The 19,992-nt window shown below is 51.6% G+C and overlaps 1 protein-coding gene across 1 annotated transcript in view; it reads left to right on the top strand.

Annotated features, from left to right (window-relative positions):
- Positions 1–3,388: 3,388 nt before the first annotated feature.
- The window catches only part of KDSR (3-ketodihydrosphingosine reductase), a 37,867-nt gene continuing 21,263 nt past the window's right edge, over positions 3,389–19,992 (top strand). Inside the window, exons 1-5 of the mRNA XM_068993778.1 lie at positions 3,389–3,499; positions 9,547–9,636; positions 11,678–11,734; positions 16,042–16,107; positions 16,299–16,394. Coding sequence (XP_068849879.1) covers positions 3,392–3,499; positions 9,547–9,636; positions 11,678–11,734; positions 16,042–16,107; positions 16,299–16,394 — 417 coding nt within the window. The 5' untranslated portion in view covers positions 3,389–3,391. The remainder of the gene's footprint in view (positions 3,500–9,546; positions 9,637–11,677; positions 11,735–16,041; positions 16,108–16,298; positions 16,395–19,992) is intronic.

Below are 19,992 nucleotides of genomic sequence, written 5' to 3'. Positions count from 1 at the left end.
CTATATCTGCGTATCTGTTCCTGCCTGGAAATAGCTTCATCTGGACCATTCTTCTACAGTCCACATATATGCATTAACACACAATATTTGGTTTTCTCCTTCTGACTTACTTCACTGTGTCTGACAGTCTCTAGGTCCGTCCACATCTCTACAAATGATTCAGCTCCACTCCTTGTCATGGCGGAGTAAGATTCCACTGTGTATACATCTTCTTTATCCATTCCCATGTCAGTGGACCGCTAGGCTGCTTCTGAGTCCTGGCCATTACAAATAGTGCTGCAACGAACATTGGCGTGCATATGTTTTTTGAATTACGGTTTTCTCAGGGTATATGCCCAATAGTGGAGTTGCTGGGTCACGTGGTAGTTTCATTTTTAGTTTTTTAAAGAACCTCCATACTGTTCTCCCTAGTCATTGTATCAGTTTACATTCCCACCAGCAGTGACAGAGGGTTCCCTTCTCTCCAGACCCTCTCCAGCGTTGATTATTTGTAGACTTTTTGAGGATGGCCATTCTGACCCGTGCTTTGGTTTGCATTTCTCTGATAATTGGTGATGTGCCGCTTGGTCCTCGGTATGTTTTCCTTGGAGAACTGTCTGTTTAGGTCTTCAGTCCGTTTCGTTGTTCTTTTTCAGGCTATGTCTGCCACTCACACCCAGATAGGGCTTCCCAGGGGACTCACCGGTCAGGAGCCCACCTGCCAATGCAGTAGACACAGGTTCGCTCCCCGGGTCGGGTAGATCCCCTGAAGGAAAAGGCAGCCCACTCCAGCATTCTTGCTGCAGGATCCCATGGACAGAGAAGCCTGGCAGGCTACAGTTCATGGGGTCACAAAGAGTTGGACAGGCCTTAGCAACTAAATAACAACAAGAAACACACCTGGATATGATGTAACACTGGCATCATCTCAGCAGCAAGATTGCAATATGGATACCGGTAGTTAAATCTGTTGTGAAATTGAATTAAGAGCCTCCTACTTCACATCGCCTCCTCCAAATACTAGGCATATGTTTGTTCTGTTGTAGAAGGGCACTGGATGGCCTGGACCCCAGAGAAGTTCTTGCCGTTTCCTTTGGCTTCTTGGAGGTGTTCTCTCTCAGATCTGATGGAAGCGTCCTTGCTCAGATGAGGGCTGGCGAAACTGGACTTTAGGGTGGGGCCTGCCCATTCCAGAAAGACCGGTCACGTGATTTAGGTGGGAGTTCTCTGTTATCTGCTAACCTGGAGACTGCCTTCAGCCACAAAGGCAATCAGTCAATTCTATTATGAATGAAGCCCCTATTAGTAATGAAGCCCCAGTATAAACTCTGGTTACCAGAGGAGCTTCCTTGGTTGACCTGCCCTAGTTGGCAACTCTCCATGGGAACTGTCACACCCTTCAGGTCTGACTCTTTCTGTGACCCCATGGATTGTGGCCTGCCAGGCTCCTCTGTCCATGGAATTGCCCAGCAAGAATACTGGACACTTCTCCGGAGGATCTTTCAGACCCAGGGACTGAACCTGCAGCTAAGCGTCTCTTGCATTAGCAGGCATATTCTTTACCACTGAGACACCAAGGAAGCCCAGACTTCGCCCTATGTACAACTTCTCTTGGCTGACCCTCATAAAGCATAATCATGAGTGTAACAGCTTTTACTGAGCTCTCTGAGTCCTTCTAGCAAATAATCAAACCTGAGGGTGGCTTGGGAACCCCTCCTCCAAACATTCAGTTGATGTCAGAAGTCTTGGGGACTCAAAGCTGCAGTTTTGCTAATTCTGGGCAATAAATTAAGAAGAAAAACTCAAGATCAATTCCTCTGTTTCTGAGCTCTCTAGTATTTCTAAGAATAACTTCAAAAAAGTAAAGCACATAAGTGAACAAAAAATATGTGCCTTTTGCAAACTAAAACCCTAACAAAATGTCACCTCACACCCACAGTGGAGGCTGTAATCAAAAAGACGGATAAAAACAAGTCTTGGTGAAGATGCGGAGAAACTGGTATCCTTATACACTGCTGGTAGGGACTGTAAAATTGGGCAGCTGCTTTGGAAAATGCTCTGGCAGTTCTGGTTGAACAGTTATTATAAGATCCAGCAATTCCACTCCTAGGTATACAACCAAGAGAAATGAAAAACTTCTGCATGAATACTCACAGCAGCATTGTTCATAATAGTCCCAAAGTAGAAACAACCTAATGTCCATCAATTGATGAATGGATAACTGAAATATGGTTTCTCCACACAATGGAATTTGGTCATAAAAAACACGAATTACTGATACACTGAACCACATGGATGAACCTTGAAAACGTTATGCTGACTGAAAGAAGGCAGCTACAAAACGCTGCCTACTCTACAATTCCATTTACATGAAATATCCAGAATAGGTAAATTCATGGAGACAGAAAGATTAGTGATTACTTAGAGCCCGAGGGGGTGGGAGGGAATGGGGAGTGACTGTTACCGTGTAGGGATTTGTGTGTGTGTTTTCGGGGTGCAGCTAAATGACGGTGGTGATATTTGCACAACTCTGACTATATAACGCACGTTAAACAGGTGCATTATATGGTAAGGGAATTAGATCTCAGTGAAGCGTTTGGCTTTCTTAAACCCTGCCCTTAAAAGGTGAACTCTGAACTCAAGGAAGCTGAATGACCTGAGCGATTCTAGAACTCCCTGTCTAGGCCTTCCCGGTCCTCGGCAAGCGAAAGTGCGCTGTGACCATTTTCTAAGCACGAAAGAAAATACGAAATGGAGCCCGGGATTCGCGGGCCTGATGCCGGGCCTCCCGCGCTGGAGCGACGCCGGGAGGTCCGGACCGGCGCGTAGACAGCCCCGGGCCGCCGCCTCCGACACGGGGAGGCTCGGCGTCCGGCCCCGCGGCCCTAAGAAGGCCCCGCCTCCCCGGCGGAGGGTGCTGGGCCGGTCTGGGCGCCGGGGACGTGGGGAGCCCAGAATACTCCCGCCTCCGCGCCCCGCCCCGCGCACGGAGCCGACGCCCGCCTGCTCCGCCACCGGCCGCGCCCGGGGCCAAACGCAGGCTAAGGCTCCGCCCCCTACCCGCCCCTGCCCCGCCTCACCCAGGCCCCGCCCCCGGCCCCGCCCCACGCGCCGCCGAGAGCCCACCTCGACCTGTTTCGCCGCCGGCCCCGCCCGGCGCCAAACACCGGCTTAGGCCCCGCCCCACGCGCCGCCGAACCCCGGCCCCGTCCCGCCCCGCCCACGCCCCCAGCCCCCGCCCCGCGCGCCGCCGAGCCCCGCCCCGCCCCGCGGAACCCCGGCTCCGCCCCGCCCCGACCACGCCCCCAGCCCCCGCCCCGCGCGCCGCCGAGCCCCGCCCCGCCCCGGCCCGGCCCCGCCGCGCGTGCCCGCCGAGCCTGCGCCCAGCTGCGCCCAGGCCGCCGGCCGCGCGATGCTGCTGCTGGCCGCCGCGTCGCTCGTGGCCTTCGTGCTGCTGCTCTACATGGTGTCCCCGCTCATCAGCCCCAAGCCCCTCGCCCTGTCCGGGGCGCACGTAGTGGTGAGTGGCCCCCGAGGCCGCGGCGGCGCCGTCCCCGGAGCGCGGGCCCCAGGCCGCCCCGCCGCCCCGCGCCGTCTCCTCCGCGGCCCCTGCTCCCCCGGGGCCGGCGCGGGCTCGGGGGGCGCGCGTCCGCGCCCGGGGCATCTCCGGGGTCCGAGGGTTTGGGGGTTTTTGTGCTCGGGCTCCCCGATGAGTCTGCCGAGGGGCAGAGGGGCTGCGGGACTCCGCCGGGACCCCGCGGTCGCTGGCGGCCCGCGCGCGGCCCTGGCCGGGGCCCGGGGCTCCGCCGGGGCGGCCCCCGGATGGCGGCCTGCGCAAGTGACAGCGGGCAGAGTCTCTCCGGCGGAGCGGCAGCCCTCGCCAGCGGCGTTGGGGCCCTTCTGCCCGGTCTGCACGGCCTGTCCCTGCTGGACCTGGCCTGGGGTCGGCGGGTGCCGCCCCGGTTCAGAGTCAGACGGTTGAGCCAGAGAACCTGGCTTGTGCGTTGGGAATGAAGGGGTCTGTGGGTTGGTTTGTTTCTTACCAGAAACTCCTGTTTTCGGCGATCCCTTTTCTGCAGGTAGACCACCTCACTTAAACAGAAAGCCTTCTTTTCTGCGCCCAGTATGCTACCATTTACTGTGGCTTTCTGGGCCCTTTTCTTACTTGAATTTTTTTACAAGCCCGAGGCACGTAGAGACGGGAGCTTATGAATAAGAAAAGTTAGTTACTAAGCAGTTATCGCAAATCCTCCTGGTGTGGGAGGTGACATTTGGGTGTCCTGGCTAAGATCCGAGCATCACTGAGATGAGATGGAATGGGATGGTCGTTGCTTTTAGCGTGTCTGACGTCCCGTGGAGAGTTCGTGAATGGAAACACATATTTTGTTTAATTTCTCTCGTCAAACTATTTAGTGTACTTCCACCTCCTGCCATTCCTGATGCAGAAGATAGATACGGAGGTGACTCGCTAGTTCATCAGCAGGGAAGAGAGGAGCACAATTTTACAATCATGTTACCTTCTGAAGGGGTCACATCTGCAAGAGAACTTATGCCTCACAAACTGTGGCTTTAAAACTTGGGTTTTTTAGCAGTGATGTTTGCAGAGCATACCTTGTAGTGTCTGTAAGGGACTCTCACTAAATGGTGACTCTGGTCCTACCAGCCCCATCATGCTTCTGCAGGCCGTGGATAAGATAACAAACATGTCTGCTGGGGTAGGTCCCACAGAATTTCTTACTCTCACCATCTCATTTGGCTGTGCCACTGTAAATAATGTGAGGACGACATGAATAGTTGACATGATGTCACCATCTGTCTTCTTTTTTTAATGACATAAAAAGAGTAAAACTGTAATTGTTTTCCTCGCGTTTTGTTAGGACCAGACCCAGTCGTGTCAGGAAGGGGGCCAGTGTTCAGAATGTCTTGCTGATGGGGAAGCATGAGCAGGCTTAGGTCAGAACTAGTTATTCGTTTGTTTTTAAAACAATTCTGATTGACCAGTGTTAGCTCTCTAATTACAGTGGTAAAGCTGTGCAGCACGTCTTACACAGTGTGTGTGTGTGTACACACGCACGTGCAAACACTTGGTCACTCAGTCGTGTCCCACTCTTCGTGACCCCATGGACTGTAGCCCACCAGGCTCCTCTGTCCACGGGATTTCCCAGCAAGAATACTGGAGTGGGGTGCCATTTCCTTCTCCAGAGGATCTTCCCGACCCAGAGATCAAACCCAGGTCTCCTGCCTCGCAGGCAGACTCTACCATCTGAGCCACCAGGGAACCCCTCTTACACAGTATACACTTATTTAAATCAGCTGTTTTTTAAACAAAACTGTTAAACTGACTTGGTGAGAACTAGAAAATCAAACCCACCCTTTTGGAGAGATGGATGGAGAAGCTGTTCTGACTGCAGAGCGCCCTCTCTTGCCCTTGATAAGAGGTGTGTGGAGCAGTGGAAGAGATACTAACATTTAAAACAGTAGTGGCAAAGAACAGTCAGCTCGAGTGATACAGAAAGGCATTAAACTGTTATCTTCAGGGTCTCATGTCTCAAGTTACCAGTGGTCAGGCAACTCAGTGCATATTTACGGTTTTCTCAGCCATTAAGAAAATCTCTTAAGCTTTCTTATACCACTCAAGGGTAACGTAGCCTGGATTGACTTACGCCTGTTCTTAGGCACCTTCTATGAATTAGCTGCCTTGGACTGGAAGGTCAGTTTCCCATGAACCATGACTCAGAAGCTGAAGTCCTATTCTTGTTTTTATGGACAAATCTTACAAAATTACACCCTGCTCTTTGCTGTGCAGCAGTTTGACACAACTTGCTTGCCTGTTTCAGTCTAGAAACAGCACGGTAACAATCATAGTGTCTACAGAGTGCTTGAGAGCATATACATTTTCTCAGTCACCTCATTACTTCAGCTTCCATGTAGTCATGGAATAACAGGGAATTTTTACTTACAGGCTTTTTTGGCTTTTTTTTTTTTTTTTTTCACAGAAATGGCATCATACGCCACTTTGCAAATTCATGGTAGGCAAGTACTTATTTAGCAACTGTTTATGCAGAGTACTGTGCTAGGAATGAGGATAGTAGCTCAGACTTGACACTCCTCCTCAGTGAACCTAGAGTCTGACCTGGAAGCTCAGGCAGGCACAGAAGGAGCTGCAGAGGTGCAAAAGTGACAGAGAGGACAGAGGACGGAGTCCAGAAAGGCTTCTTGGAGGAGGAGCTGTTGGGGCCTGCCTCTGCAGGTTCCATGGGATTTGGAAATGCAGGTGTGTGGGAGATGTTAGGTGAAGGGACCTGTAGGCAGCAGTGACAGCCAGGGACGTTTTCAATGATCTTGCTAATTGGAATGATAAATAATAAGCCAAAACCACCTGTGAAATATATATATTTTAAATATTTATCTGCATTGACTCAATGGACATGAGTTAAAGCAAACTCAGGGAGATGGTGAAAGACAGGGAAGCCTGGCGTGCTGCAGTTCATGGGATCGCAAAGAGTCGGACACAACTGAGCAACCGAACCACAACATTTATTTACATGGATGGTCTGGGTCTTCATTGCGGCAGCCACATTGTTTCCTTGTGGCAGGTGAACCCTTAGTTGCAGCAGGTGGGGTCCAGTTCTCTGACCAGGGATAGAGCCCAGGCCCCTTGTGCTGGGAGTCTTAGCTGCTGGACCACCGGGGAAGCCCCCCACAACATATTTCATAGCAAAGAGCTCTTCAGAGGTGACTCTGAGGCGGGATAGCAGATGTACCTTAACAGTAACTGGTAGATAATTGGTTAATTAACCCAAAGAAATCCCTTCATTAGTGAGAAGCTGAGGCTCAGGAGAAACTGGGGAGTTGCATGGAGATAGGTACATTGTGTAGGAAGGAGTCTTGATGACCTTTAAAGTCATGAGATTCGATCAGAGATACTCTTTACAGCAAGATTTATATCTAAATAAAATATTCAAAACAATCTAGATGTCTGACTATAGGGGAATGTTAACTAAGTTTTGAGATAGCTATCTAAGGCAATATTGTGTGTCCTTTTAGTTTTTCGACTATACTTTTTTTTTTTAAAGGTAGGATACAAAAATGTGTGAGGGCAGCTGCCTGTCTGACTCGTCTCTTCCTCCTTCATCTGCTCCCCTGGCCTGTGTTATATAATGTGTGTAGGAAAAATGAAGAGAAAGACAATGTTACATTTGTATCATTAAGTTAAGTATATTTTGAGCCCTTTCTATATGCCAGGCGTTATACTGAGGGCTGGGAGTATCGTGTGAGTGTTAGTCGCTCAGTCATGTCCAACTCTTTGCGACCCCATGGACTGTAGCCTGCCACACTCCTCTGCAGGAGGAGAATTCTGCAGGCAAGAAGACTGGCATGGGTTGCCATTTCCTTCTCCAGGGGATCTTCCTGACCCAGGGATCGACCCCAAGTCTCCTGCATTGTAGGCAGAGTCTTTACCATCTGAGCCACCAGGGAAGTCCAGGATATAGTGGGGAGCCAAATGGAATTGGTACTTTTAGGGAGAAGGCGACGGCGCCCACTCCAGCGCTCTCGCCTGGAGAATCCCAGGGACGGCGGAGCCTGGTGGGCCGCAGTCCATGGGGTCGCTGAGAGTTGGACACGACTCAGTGACTTCACTTTCACTTTTCACTTTCATGCATTGGAGAAGGCGATGGCACCCCACTCTAGTGTTTTTGCCTGGAGAATCCCTGGGACGGCGGAGCCTGTGGGCTGCCGTCTGTGGGGTCGCACAGAGTGGGACACGACTGAAGCGACTCAGCAGCAGCAGCAGGGAGTCTGTAGAGATGATTGGGAATCCGACCGTCACACAGGTAAATGCGCGGCTGTGTGGCTGTGGAGTGATAGAAAAGCAAGGGGAGAAAGGCTGCCGTGCTGAAAAGCGGGCTGGGGCAGGGAGGTGGCGCCGAGGGCAGCCTGTGAGGCCTTCCCAAGGTTGTGATCATTTGAGCTGAGATTTACTGGGTGAATAGATGCCAGTTAGATGAAAAGAGGGGAGGAGAGCGTTTCTGGCAGGGAAAATAGAATGTGCAAAGGCCCGGTGGCTGGAGAAGGCATGACTGGGAGCCAGCCAGTATGCTGAGCTGTGGACGGTGAAGACGAGAATCGTGCCAGAAGAAAACCTTCACTGCTTAGTGTTTCTACGTGATCATGTATTACTTTATAATAAGAGTCATTTAAAAGATCATAAGATATAGGCTGGTGATTATTCTTTTCATCTCCTGTAGAACTGGTCATTCATAGAAGATATATAGAAAGACTGTTCATTTGGACGCAAAGCCAAAGTAATGTGTTTATTTTTATTTTTTAATTTATTGAAGTACGGTTGATTTACAATGTGTTAACTTCTGCGGCATAGCAAAGTGATTCAGTTATATATTGTATATAATATATACATATGCGTCCTTTTTCGCAACGGTTTACCACAGGTTGGATGTGATTCCCTGGGCTGTGCAGTAGGCCCTTCTTGTTCGTTCATTTTGCGCATAGTAGTTCGCCTCTGTTAAACCCGAACGCCGAGTCCATTCCTGCCCCCGCCCCGCCGCCACCCTGGAACCGCAAGCCTGTTCTCTGCGTCTGTGGGTCTGTTCCATAGACAGGCTCATTTGTGTCATATATCAGATTCTACGTACGGTGGCATCATGCGATGCTGATACTTGTCTTTCTCTGTATCGTTACTTCACTTGGTACGGTAGCCTCTGGGCCCATCTGTGTCGCTGCAGACAGCACTCTCTCTTACACCCGAGTGGCGTTGCGCCCCAGTCCATGCGTGCGCGCACCCGTCCAGTGCGTCCACACGGCTTATCCGTTCGCGGGCGTTTAGGTGGTTTGCGCGTCTCGGCTGTTGTGACTGGTGCTGCCGTGAACATAGGGGTGCACGGATCTTTTCGGATTATCAGACTGAAATGTGACTCATCAGCTAGATGTATAGGGCTCTTTCCCCGCAGTGGACTCAGAGATATATTACAGGTGTGCAGTGGACAGTTCAGCACTGGAAATAGGCAAACCCGCACGCCCTGCTGTTCTTAAACGCCGTTCATTCGGTCTGGGATGACGATGCTACAGCAGCTGAAGATTTAGTTCCTGTAGGTTAGATTTTGGAGCCCGTCGTAGTTGTTTTATTTGTTTGCGTTGGGTCTCAGTTGCCAGGCACAGGCTTCGTTGTCCCGGGGCGTTTGGGATCTCAGTTCCCCAACCAGGGATCAAACTGCCTCCCCTGCCTTGCAAGGCAGATTCTTTTTTTATTGTTATTATTTACTTACTTTTGATGGAAGGGTGATTGCTTTACAGTATTGTGCTGGCTTCTGCCAAATAGCGTGAGTCAGCCTTAGGGAACCCACTTCCCCGCCCTCTTGACCCCTCCCCCCGTCGGTTGTTCCAGAGCCTGGGTTAGAGGTCCCTGTGTCGGATGGCAAATTCCCGTTGGCTATCTATTATCCATATTACATATGGCGGACCACCGGGGAAGCCCCCTGTCATAGGTTTTAAAAATTTCCCACAGAAGGGAAGTTTCAAGCGCTCAGATCTCTTCCTTTCTGCGTTTAGGTTACAGGAGGCTCTAGTGGCATCGGGAAGTGCATTGCTATCGAGTGCTACAAACAAGGAGCCTTTATAACTCTGGTTGCACGGAATGAGGTAAGTCTTCCGGCTGTGTTCTTAGGTGCTAAGTCAGCATGATGTGAGTCACAGAGGCTGTGCGAGCCTCGCAGTGTCCACCCTCCTCTCTGCTTGGAGCTGTGATTCCTGCACTGTGCTCAGTGGTGTCTGACTCTTCGAAACCCCGTGGACTGTGGCCCGCCAGGCTCCTCTGTCCATGGGATTCCCCTGGCAGGAATACGGGAGTGGGCTGCCATGCCCTCCTCCAGGGCATCTTCCCGACCCAGGGATTGAACCCAGGTCTCCCGCATTGCATGTGGATTCTTTACCATCTGACTGGTTATCTGTGTTCCGGGCAAGAACTCCCTGGTTGGAGTCAGGTTAGCTCCACAGATGTTTATTCAGGGCCAGGAACTCTGAGGCAACATTGCAGAGACTGCAGGCCGGGGAGAAGCAGAGACTCAGGCACACCCCCGGCCGGAGGCAGCCAGCCCCCTGCCCGCAGCCAAGACGGCGGCGGCGCAGGCCGGATCCGAGTCCTGAAAGATGACTGTAGGCGTTCCTCCGTAATTTGCTTCGAGCGTAATCTCCATCTGTAGTGAGACCCAGACTGCGCAGGGGAGTCTCCCTCCTCCCCAGAGTCCCACAAAGCACGGGTTTTTCTGTGCCGCTTCAGCACCAGATCTGGTTCCTTTTCTGCTCAGTGTCTGCTCTCCTTGCCAGAGCCCAAGGTGGGGCTCTCTGTTCTCCCCCAAAGTCCCACGTCCTCCTGCTCCCCGGGTGGGGGGACCACGGCGGGCCTTCTGGCTTGGCCTCGAGCTCGGGTCCCCGTGGGCGCTCGGGACATCTCTGTTGGCTGAAGACAAGGGAGGACGATGGACCGAGGGGCAAATGCAGCGCAGTGTCGTTGATGGGGTTTGCTTCACCGGTGAACAGGGAGGGCGGCGGGTGGTAGCTGCCCTGGGGCGGGGGCCGGGGGTGGCCACAGCTGGGCAGTGCCCCCGGGGGATGGCTGGCCACGGGGGTCCCGGGGGACCGCACAGATCAGGCTCTGGGCACCATCACCTCTTTAAAAATGAAGAAAGGCAGCATCAGCTCCTTTTATTTGCCCCGGGACTCCTCCAACAGTGCATCTGCTGTGGCATCGAAACCACCTTCCGCGACTGAAAACCCGGCGGTGATGAAACGGCGTCCTGTGAGATTTGTCCAGTGCTGAGGCTTGACGGAAGACACAGGAGACGGGAGGCAGGGCCTCCCGTGGTTTCCGTGGCTCCTGGCGCTGCTGGGGGTGAACGAGCCTTCCGGCACCAAGAAGGCCTTCACACTCCAGTGCAATTTTATGCTCTGACTCTGGCAAAGTCAGATGGTGCCCCTCTGTATCAGTAGAATAATATGACTTTATTACAGGCACATTCTTGTTTAGAAAACCTCCGCGTCTTTTGAAAGGACTCCCTTCTCCTTTTGTTCGACTCTGCCGTCATGCTGTATTTAAATTCTAGCATTTATAGCAGATTGAAGCACTGTAAACTGATCTCCATCTTCTTGAAAATGACTAAGACAAGCACCACTGAGACCTTGGGAGAATCAGTCAATTACCGGACAGTTTTGCTTGTCCTCAGAGCATAGGTGTACCTCGTCCATCTCACAAGTGATTTTTACTTTATTTGCTTTTTTGGTGGAGGAAGGACTCTTTAGATGATCTTGCAGGAAATCACTATGCCATGAAATCACCACACCCTTCAGTTTGGGAATATGTTCCCTGTCTCCGTAATGACAATGGAAACATTTATGAGAGTTGATGGGAGACCCTTAGCAATCAATACTGGTGATTGGGACTTTGAGGTTCGTTAGTTTCTTAAATTGTCTTTCTCTGCAGTGAATGTAAAACCTCACTGTCCCTCAGTCACAGCTCAGCCTACTTCACAGCTGTGTGGTCCATAGCTCTGCACACACAGGTGATGTCCTGTGTGCTTTCTGGCAGTTAATAATCCTTGTACAAAAACTGCTTTTTCTCTCCTTTTAAACAGACAAGTGGACAAATAGACCATCACCAGAACTAACTGTTCTCTGTTGCTTTCAGGACAAGCTGTTGCAGGCAAAGAAAGAAATCGAAAAACACTCTATTAATGATAAACAGGTAAAGTCACTGTGCTCGTGATGTATTTTCTGCCTAATCAGCACAGGTGTGCAAAGGAAGAGACCATGACTTCATCTGTGAATAATTCGCTGAAAGCACGCCAACTGATCCTAATTACATTGTTTCTAAAATCGTGAAATTGTTTGAATTATCTTGGATTTCAGGTTGTTACCTAAGCAATGCATAGACTCTAACACACACACACACACTCGAGTGATCCAGTAACAGGATGCTTTCCTAGAAAATGATTTCATTTCAGTTTTTTATTCAAATTAACATAAAGGGAAAGAGGTATTAAAAATATTTTTTGATTATGCAATTTTTTGATAAATGCAATGGTATGTGTGTTATACAGTATATATTTTAGGCTAAAACATAATGATAAATTAATAGCCACACACTCATCACCCAACTTAATAAATGGCATTTTCTGGGGCCCTTGAAATCTCCTCTTTTTGCCCACATCAGCCTTATCCTTCTGTCTCATTCCTAGAGGTAGCCCCCAACTTGATTTTTATAGTTTTTTCTTTTGCTTTTTAGTGTTTTAGCTGTGCCACACTCATGTAGAACTTTAGTTCCCTGGCCAGGGATGGACCCCCCGCCCCTGCATTGAAAGTTGCAACCACCAGACCTCCAGGGAGTTCCCTTCCACTGTTTTTTAAGTGATTGGACCATGAGTGCACGTCACCCCAAGAAGAGTGTTTGCTTCTGCTGCCTTTTGAACTTCATGGCATCATTCTTACTTTGACAGCTTTGTTGAGATAGAATTTCACATACTGTTTAGCTCAGTGATTTAAGGTGTGCAGTTCAGTGGGTTTTAGCATATCCACAGAGTTGCAGTTATCGCCAGATTCAGTTATGGAACACTTTCATCCTCCCGTAAAGGAGGTCCGTGTTCCTTAGCAGTCAGTCCTTGTTCTCTTCCACACACTCCTGGCCCTGGGAAATCGCTAGCCTGTTTTCTCTTCAGTTTACACAACATCATTCTTTGTGTATTCTTCACCTGATATTGTTGTTAAAATCCCTCAGTTGCTGCATGAAGTAACCGTTCTTTTTTCTTTTTTTTTTGCGGCTGTCTAGAGTTCTCTTGTCTGTGTAGACTCTCGTCCGTCCATCAGCTCTCTGTCGAGGGTTTTCTAGTCTGTGTAGACACTCCTCCGTCCATCAGCTCTCTGTCTAGGGTTTTCTAGTCTGTGTAGACACTCCTCCGTCCATCAGCTCTCTGTCGAGGGTTTTCTAGTCTGTGTAGACTCTCCTCCGTCCATCAGCTCTCTGTCGAGGGTTTTCTAGTCTGTGTAGACTCTCCTCCGTCCATCAGCTCTCTGTCGAGAGTTTTCTAGTCTGTGTAGACTCTCCTCCGTCCATCAGCTCTCTGTCGAGGGTTTTCTAGTCTGTGTAGACTCTCCTCCGTCCATCAGCTCTCTGTCGAGGGTTTTCTAGTCTGTGTAGACTCTCCTCCATCCATCAGCTCTCTGTCGAGAGTTTTCTAGTCTGTGTAGACTCTCCTCTGTCCATCAGCTCTCTGTCGAGGGTTTTCTAGTCTGTGTAGACTCCTCCGTCCATCAGCTCTCTGTCGAGAGTTTTCTAGTCTGTGTAGACTCTCCTCCGTCCATCAGCTCTCTGTCGCGGGTTTTCTAGTCTGTGTAGACTCTCCTCCGTCCATCAGCTCTCTGTCGAGGGTTTTCTAGTCTGTGTAGACTCCTCCGTCCATCAGCTCTCTGTCGAGGGTTTTCTAGTCTGTGTAGACACTCCTCCGTCCATCAGCTCTCTGTCGAGGGTTTTCTAGTCTGTGTAGACTCTCCTCCGTCCATCAGCTCTCTGTCGCGGGTTTTCTAGTCTGTGTAGACTCTCCTCCGTCCATCAGCTCTCTGTCGAGGGTTTTCTAGTCTGTGTAGACTCTCCTCCGTCCATCAGCTCTCTGTCGAGGGTTTTCTAGTCTGTGTAGACTCTCCTCCGTCCATCAGCTCTCTGTCGAGAGTCTCTTGTCTGTGTAGACTCTCCTCCGTCCATCAGCTCTCTGTCTAGGGTTTTCTAGTCTGTGTAGACTCTCCTCCATCCATCAGCTCTCTGTCAAGAGTTTTCTAGTCTGTGTAGACACTCCTCCGTCCATCAGCTCTCTGTCGAGGGTTTTCTAGTCTGTGTAGACTCTCCTCCATCCATCAGCTCTCTGTCAAGAGTTTTCTAGTCTGTGTAGACACTCCTCCGTCCATCAGCTCTCTGTCAAGAGTTTTCTAGTCTGTGTAGACACTCCTCCGTCCATCAGCTCTCTGTCTAGGGTTTTCTAGTCTGTGTAGACTCTCCTCCGTCCATCAGCTCTCTGTCTAGGGTTTTCTAGTCTGTGTAGACACTCCTCCGTCCATCAGCTCTCTGTCGAGGGTTTTCTAGTCTGTGTAGACTCTCCTCCGTCCATCAGCTCTCTGTCGAGGGTTTTCTAGTCTGTGTAGACTCTCCTCCGTCCATCAGCTCTCTGTCGAGAGTTTTCTAGTCTGTGTAGACTCTCCTCCGTCCATCAGCTCTCTGTCGAGGGTTTTCTAGTCTGTGTAGACTCTCCTCCGTCCATCAGCTCTCTGTCGAGAGTTTTCTAGTCTGTGTAGACTCTCCTCCGTCCATCAGCTCTCTGTCGAGGGTTTTCTAGTCTGTGTAGACTCTCCTCCGTCCATCAGCTCTCTGTCGAGGGTTTTCTAGTCTGTGTAGACTCTCCTCCGTCCATCAGCTCTCTGTCGAGGGTTTTCTAGTCTGTGTAGACTCTCCTCCGTCCATCAGCTTTCTGTCGAGAGTCTCTTGTCTGTGTAGACTCCTCCGTCAGCTCTACTGTGGGTGGGTATTTAGGGTGTCTCCATTTTTTCTTTCAGTTTGCTCTCCTTGCTATTGCTAAGGTTTGTCTCTGTGCACGTTGTACAAGGATGGAATACACCTAGAAATGAAACTGTTGAGTGCATGCTTCACCAAAAAGGTTATACTCCTGCCAGTAGTGACTCCTTGCCAATACTCGGTATTAACAGACTTTCCAAGTCTTGCTTTTCTGATGGGTTTTAAATGGTGTTTCACTGTGGTTTCAATCGCCTCATTTTTTCCCTCCAGAAATTCATTAGAGAGCTCTGTTGTCTTTTTTGTTGTTAAGTCGCTAAGTCATGTCCGACTCTTTGCGACCCCATGGACTGCTGGACTGCAGCATGCCAGGCTTCCCGGTCCTTATCATCTTCCAGAGTTTGCTCGGACTCATGTCCATTGAGTCGGTGCTGTTAAGATGCCAGGGCAGTGAAGCAGAGAGAACGTTTCATGTCAGTCGGACCAGCCTGCTTCGTCTCTTAAACGGCTGCGGCGTGACCCTGGGCGCCCCAGCGTTCCTTGGATCAGCTCTCTTTTACTGGCTGTCCGCATTTTCCTTCTCTGCAGTCTGTGCTGCAAGCAGACGTCCTCATCCACCTCTCTTTGTGTGTGTGTGTGGGGGGGTTTCTCTAGTACTGGGGCCTCTGTCTCTACCCCCTTCTCTGAAGCCCGCAGACATTGGAAAGCACCAGCTCGGCGGGCCCCCCAGCATTGCTGCTTCAGCTCGACGGGTCCCCCAGTTTCGTTGCTTTGTTTCCCTGTCCCTCTGAGCTCTGGTAGAGAAGGGGCGTCGTCTAGAACACGGATCTGGAGCGTCCTGGTGAAGGCCAGTCTCGCTGACGCCGCGGCCGCTCCCTCTCCCCCTGGTTAGCCCTGCTCTTCACCCAGCAGAAGCCTCAGGCCGTGTGAATAGTCCTTGACTTGCACGTCCAGGAAGGGGAAGGTCCTCAGGGCTGGGGCGTGCACGAGGGGCCAGGGCGGCCTCCTGTCCCAGAGCTGGCGCGTTTCTCTGCGTAGCATAAGCAGGGCCCTGGCGACGTGTTTTCCCTGGTAGTTTGTTAGCAGCTTTTCCCCCCACCCCTGCCAAAAATTGCCCGTGTATGCAGGCTGAGTTGCTTCAGCTGTGTCTGACTCTGTGCAGCCCACCAGGCTCCCCCGTCCCTGGGATTCTCCAGGCAAGAACACTGGAGCGGGTTGCCGTGCCCTCCTCCAGGGGGTCTTCCAGACCCAGGGATCCAACCCCCATCTCCTGCATCCCCTGCCTTGTGGGCCGTGTCGTTCGCCTCCGAACCCCTGGAAGAGCTGCCCGCCCATCCCCCATCGGCCTCCTAGTTGCATCGTCAGTGGCTTCAACCCTGGAATTGGAGCATCCAAACTGGGTTCCTTATCTGCTGGAAAAAATTGCCTTTAATTCTTAAAGACAGTTCTTTTAAAGCCCTGCATTTAAAGCTTTGATCATTTTTTTCTCTTTCTAACAGGTGGTGCTTTGTATATCAGTCGATGTCTCTCAAGACTATGGCCAAGTAGAGAACGTCATAAAGCAAGTAAGAGGTTGGGTCCGTTGAAGGCAACCCACTCGCCTTTTGATTGGTCCTTGCCGTTTTGATGTGTGGCCTGCAGGTGGCATACCTTCCCTGTAGGTCTAATCGTTTCATGGATTTTGTTTATCAACTTGATTGGCTGCTAATGGGTTCTTTGTTTCTCTTCCTTGATGCCCAATTTGATGAACTTCCAGGCACAGGAGAAGTTGGGCCCGGTGGACATGCTTGTGAACTGTGCAGGAACGTCACTTGCAGGAAAATTTGAAGATCTTGAAGTTAGTACTTTTGAAGTAAGTAAAAATTTGCTTATTTTCTCACTGTGGTAGCCCATACACTAAAAGGGAGAACTGCTGCTGCTGCTGCGAAGTCGCTTCAGTCGTGTCTGACTCTGTGCGACCCCATAGACGGCAGCCCACCAGGCTCCCCCGTCCCTGGGATTCTCCAGGCAAGAGCACTGGAGTGGGTTGCCATTTCCTTCTCCAGTGTGTGAAAGTGAAAAGTGAAAGTGAAGTCGCTCAGTCGTGTCCGACTCTTCGGGACCCCATGGACTGCAGCCCACCAGGCTCCTCTGTCCAGGCAAGAGCACTGGAGTGGGCTGGAGGGAGAACTAGTTTTTGGCTAAAAGCTTCATGAATGAAATAGGTGAAATGCATTCCAGTTTAACAGAAGCTTCAGCAAACTAGAGGAAGGCTGGACAGGGTTTTAGTCCCACTGACCATCCAGCCTTAGAAGTTTACGCAAACCGCTGGACCTTGGCTTCCTCAGCTGTAAGATGGGAATGCAACCTCCAGCCTGACACAGATTAGTATTGACTTACTGAGGTCGTATTATCAATAGAGCTCTTTGTAAGCCAAGAGATGCTGGATTGTCTTGTCAAGTATCCGTGTTTTTAACAATGAAAACCCAAAGAAGCTGGAGAGCAGACTCTGGCATTCTCAAGCCCAGAGAGGAAGGCAGCACGCCACAGCGTGTCATGGTTTTGAAGTGTCGGCCGCAGAAGCGCACAGCAGCCTTGAAGTCCTTCCGTGCACAGCGTGCTTTTCTTCACTTGCTGTCGCGTCAGCTGTCTCTCTCTTCCTGGTCTCTAGAGCCTTCATGGTGGTGATGGGCTTTGGGTGATCTTCTCAGTGACGTTAGAGTGCACCCGCTGTTATGGAAGAGGAGCCTCCCAGAGCAGCAGTTCGGACGTCCTGCTCTGACAGGCTGGGGGAAAGCACTGTGAGCTCTGCGATTTCAAGTCAAGCTGGGCAAGGCCAGCAGAGGCAGGCGCAGGGTGCTGCGCAGAATCTGCTGGATTCTGGTGTTGTGAGGCTCAGCAGAAAAGATAGCTGTTGGGTCAGGACTTCCTGGTGTCCAGTGGTTACAACTCTGCCTTCTGAGGCAGGGGCTGTGGGTTCAATCCCTGGTCTGGGATCTATCATTCTACATGCCACTCAGCACAGCCAAAGGGGAGGGGAATCAAGAGATAGATGTCTTGACCTATATGCTTTTATCTCTAGGTACTGGCAGGGAGATTTTGAAGATTATGTCCACGGCTGTGTAAAGAATTAGTTGCAGGAAGTAGCTGTAGTCTAGGCATGAACGGATGAGGGGAAAGACTTCAGAGGTGGCCGGTGAGAGAGAAGTGTGAGTTGTGTGCCTGTGTGTGGAAGATGGTATGAAGGGAGGTCGGCAGACTCCTCGGTCGACCGTGGACGGTGAAGAGGACCAGTGTGCAAGGGGCCGTGTGGTTGCAGCACGTAAACGCAGAGCTGTGCAGCCGGGCGCCGGGGAGCAGGGTCTGTGCAGGGCAGAGGGGGAGGGCACCCGCATCTGTGTCTAACGGAGGCCTGGAGCTCAGAGTCAGAGATGTGTGGGGGTCATGACTGAGTAAGAGGAGCAGGAGCTAAGCACATGAGACCGGGTGACTGTGCGGGCCTGCCCTGGCAGTCCTGGTCAAGGCTCCGTGCTCCTGCCGCAGGGCTTACGGGTTCAGGCCCGCCAGGGGACTAAGATGCTGCCTGCCGTGTGGTGTGGCATTAAAAAAAAGTTCAGGCAGCTGCGGGTGGGTGTCAGTGGCAAGGAGAAAATATGAAACGGGTGAGATGAAGGAAGAAATGAAACGCATGTATACAATATGAAGTATGCGGCAATATTTTAAAAATGCATGAATCTAATCCTTTTAAAAAACTCATTTATTCTCAGCCCGTCTCCCATCACACTGTCTCCTTCCTCTGTCTCTCTCACTTTGCTTGAAAAAGCAGTCACAGTCCATTTCTTTTGCATGCCCCCCGCCGAGCCCCGCACCATCTCCACACCAGCACCTGCCCTGCCCAGCCCCGCACCATCTCCACACCAGCACCCGCCTGCCCAGCCCCGCACCATCTCCACACCAGCACCCGCCCTGCCCAGCCCCGCACCATCTCCACACCAGCACCCGCCCTGCCCAGCCCCGCACCATCTCCCCGCCCAGCCCCGCACCATCTCCTCGCCCAGCCCCGCACCATCTCCCCGCCCAGCCCCGCACCATCTCCACACCAGCACCCGCCTGCCCAGCCCCGCACCATCTCCACACCAGCACCCGCCCTGCCCAGCCCCATACCATCTCCACACCAGCACCCGCCCTGCCCAGCCCCGCACCATCTCCACACCAGCACCCACCCTGCCCAGCCCCGCACCATCTCCCCGCCCAGCCCCGCACCATCTCCTCGCCCAGCCCCGCACCATCTCCCCGCCCAGCCCCGCACCATCTCCACACCAGCACCTGCCTGCCCAGCCCCGCACCATCTCTACACCAGCACCTGCCTGCCCAGCCCCGCACCATCTCCACACCAGCACCCGCCTGCCCAGCCCCGCACCATCTCCACACCAGCACCCGCCCTGCCCAGCCCCGCACCATCTCCCCGCCCAGCCCCGCACCATCTCCACACCAGCACCCGCCCTGCCCAGCCCCGCACCATCTCCCCGCCCAGCCCCGCACCATCTCCACACCAGCACCCGCCCTGCCCAGCCCCGCACCATCTCCCCGCCCAGCCCCGCACCATCTCCACACCAGCACCTCTGCACTCGGACCGCTCGTCACTCTGTCCCAGCAGTGGTGTCGTGCGTGAGGCGCGTGGGCTCAGGCACTTCACACCATGTGGGATCTTAATTCCCTGAGCAGGGATCAAACCCACGTCCCTGCATCGCAAGGCGGGTTCTTAACCATTGGAACACCAGGGAAGCCCCAGTTCATCTTGATTGGGATTTTGCACTGACATCATAGATACATGTGAGGGAAACTGACATCTTAACGATATTTGGTCTTCTGACCCATATAACCCGAGAAGGCGACGGCACCCCACTCCAGCACTCTTGCCTGGAAAATCCCATGGACGGAAGAGCCTGGTGGGCCACAGTCCATGGGGTCGCTAAGAGTCGGACACAACTGAGTGACTTCACTTTCACTTCTCACTTTCATGCATTGGAGAAGGAAATGGCAACCCACTCCAGTGTTCTTGCCTGGAGAATCCCAGGGAGGGGGGAGCCTGGTGGGCTGCCGTCTATGGGGTCGCACAGAGTTGGACACGACTGAAGCGACTTAGCAGCAGCAGCAGCAGCAACCCATATAACATAATATATATCTCCATTTATTTAAGTTTTTAAACAAAATTATCTCAGTCGTGTTTCATAATTTTCAGTGTGTGGAGCTTGCATGTTGTTTTTCAGTATTTTATATTTTTTGATGTTTGTGTAAGTGGTTTTTTTATTTCAATTTCTTGAGTTTTCGTTGCTCATGTAGAAAAAACTACAGTTGATTTTTGTGTATCGATTGTGCAGTATTGCTGAACTCAACTATTAATTCTAGTGTTCACTGGACTTTCTACAGCCAAGATCAGGTCATCTGCAAGTCTTAGGTCTCCCACTGCC

This window comes from Capricornis sumatraensis, chromosome 21 (assembly GCF_032405125.1).
Source record: "Capricornis sumatraensis isolate serow.1 chromosome 21, serow.2, whole genome shotgun sequence".
NCBI classification, from domain to species: Eukaryota; Metazoa; Chordata; class Mammalia; order Artiodactyla; family Bovidae; genus Capricornis; species Capricornis sumatraensis.
The sequence above is the reverse complement of the archived record's forward strand: the minus strand, read 5'-3'. Positions and strand labels throughout refer to the sequence as shown.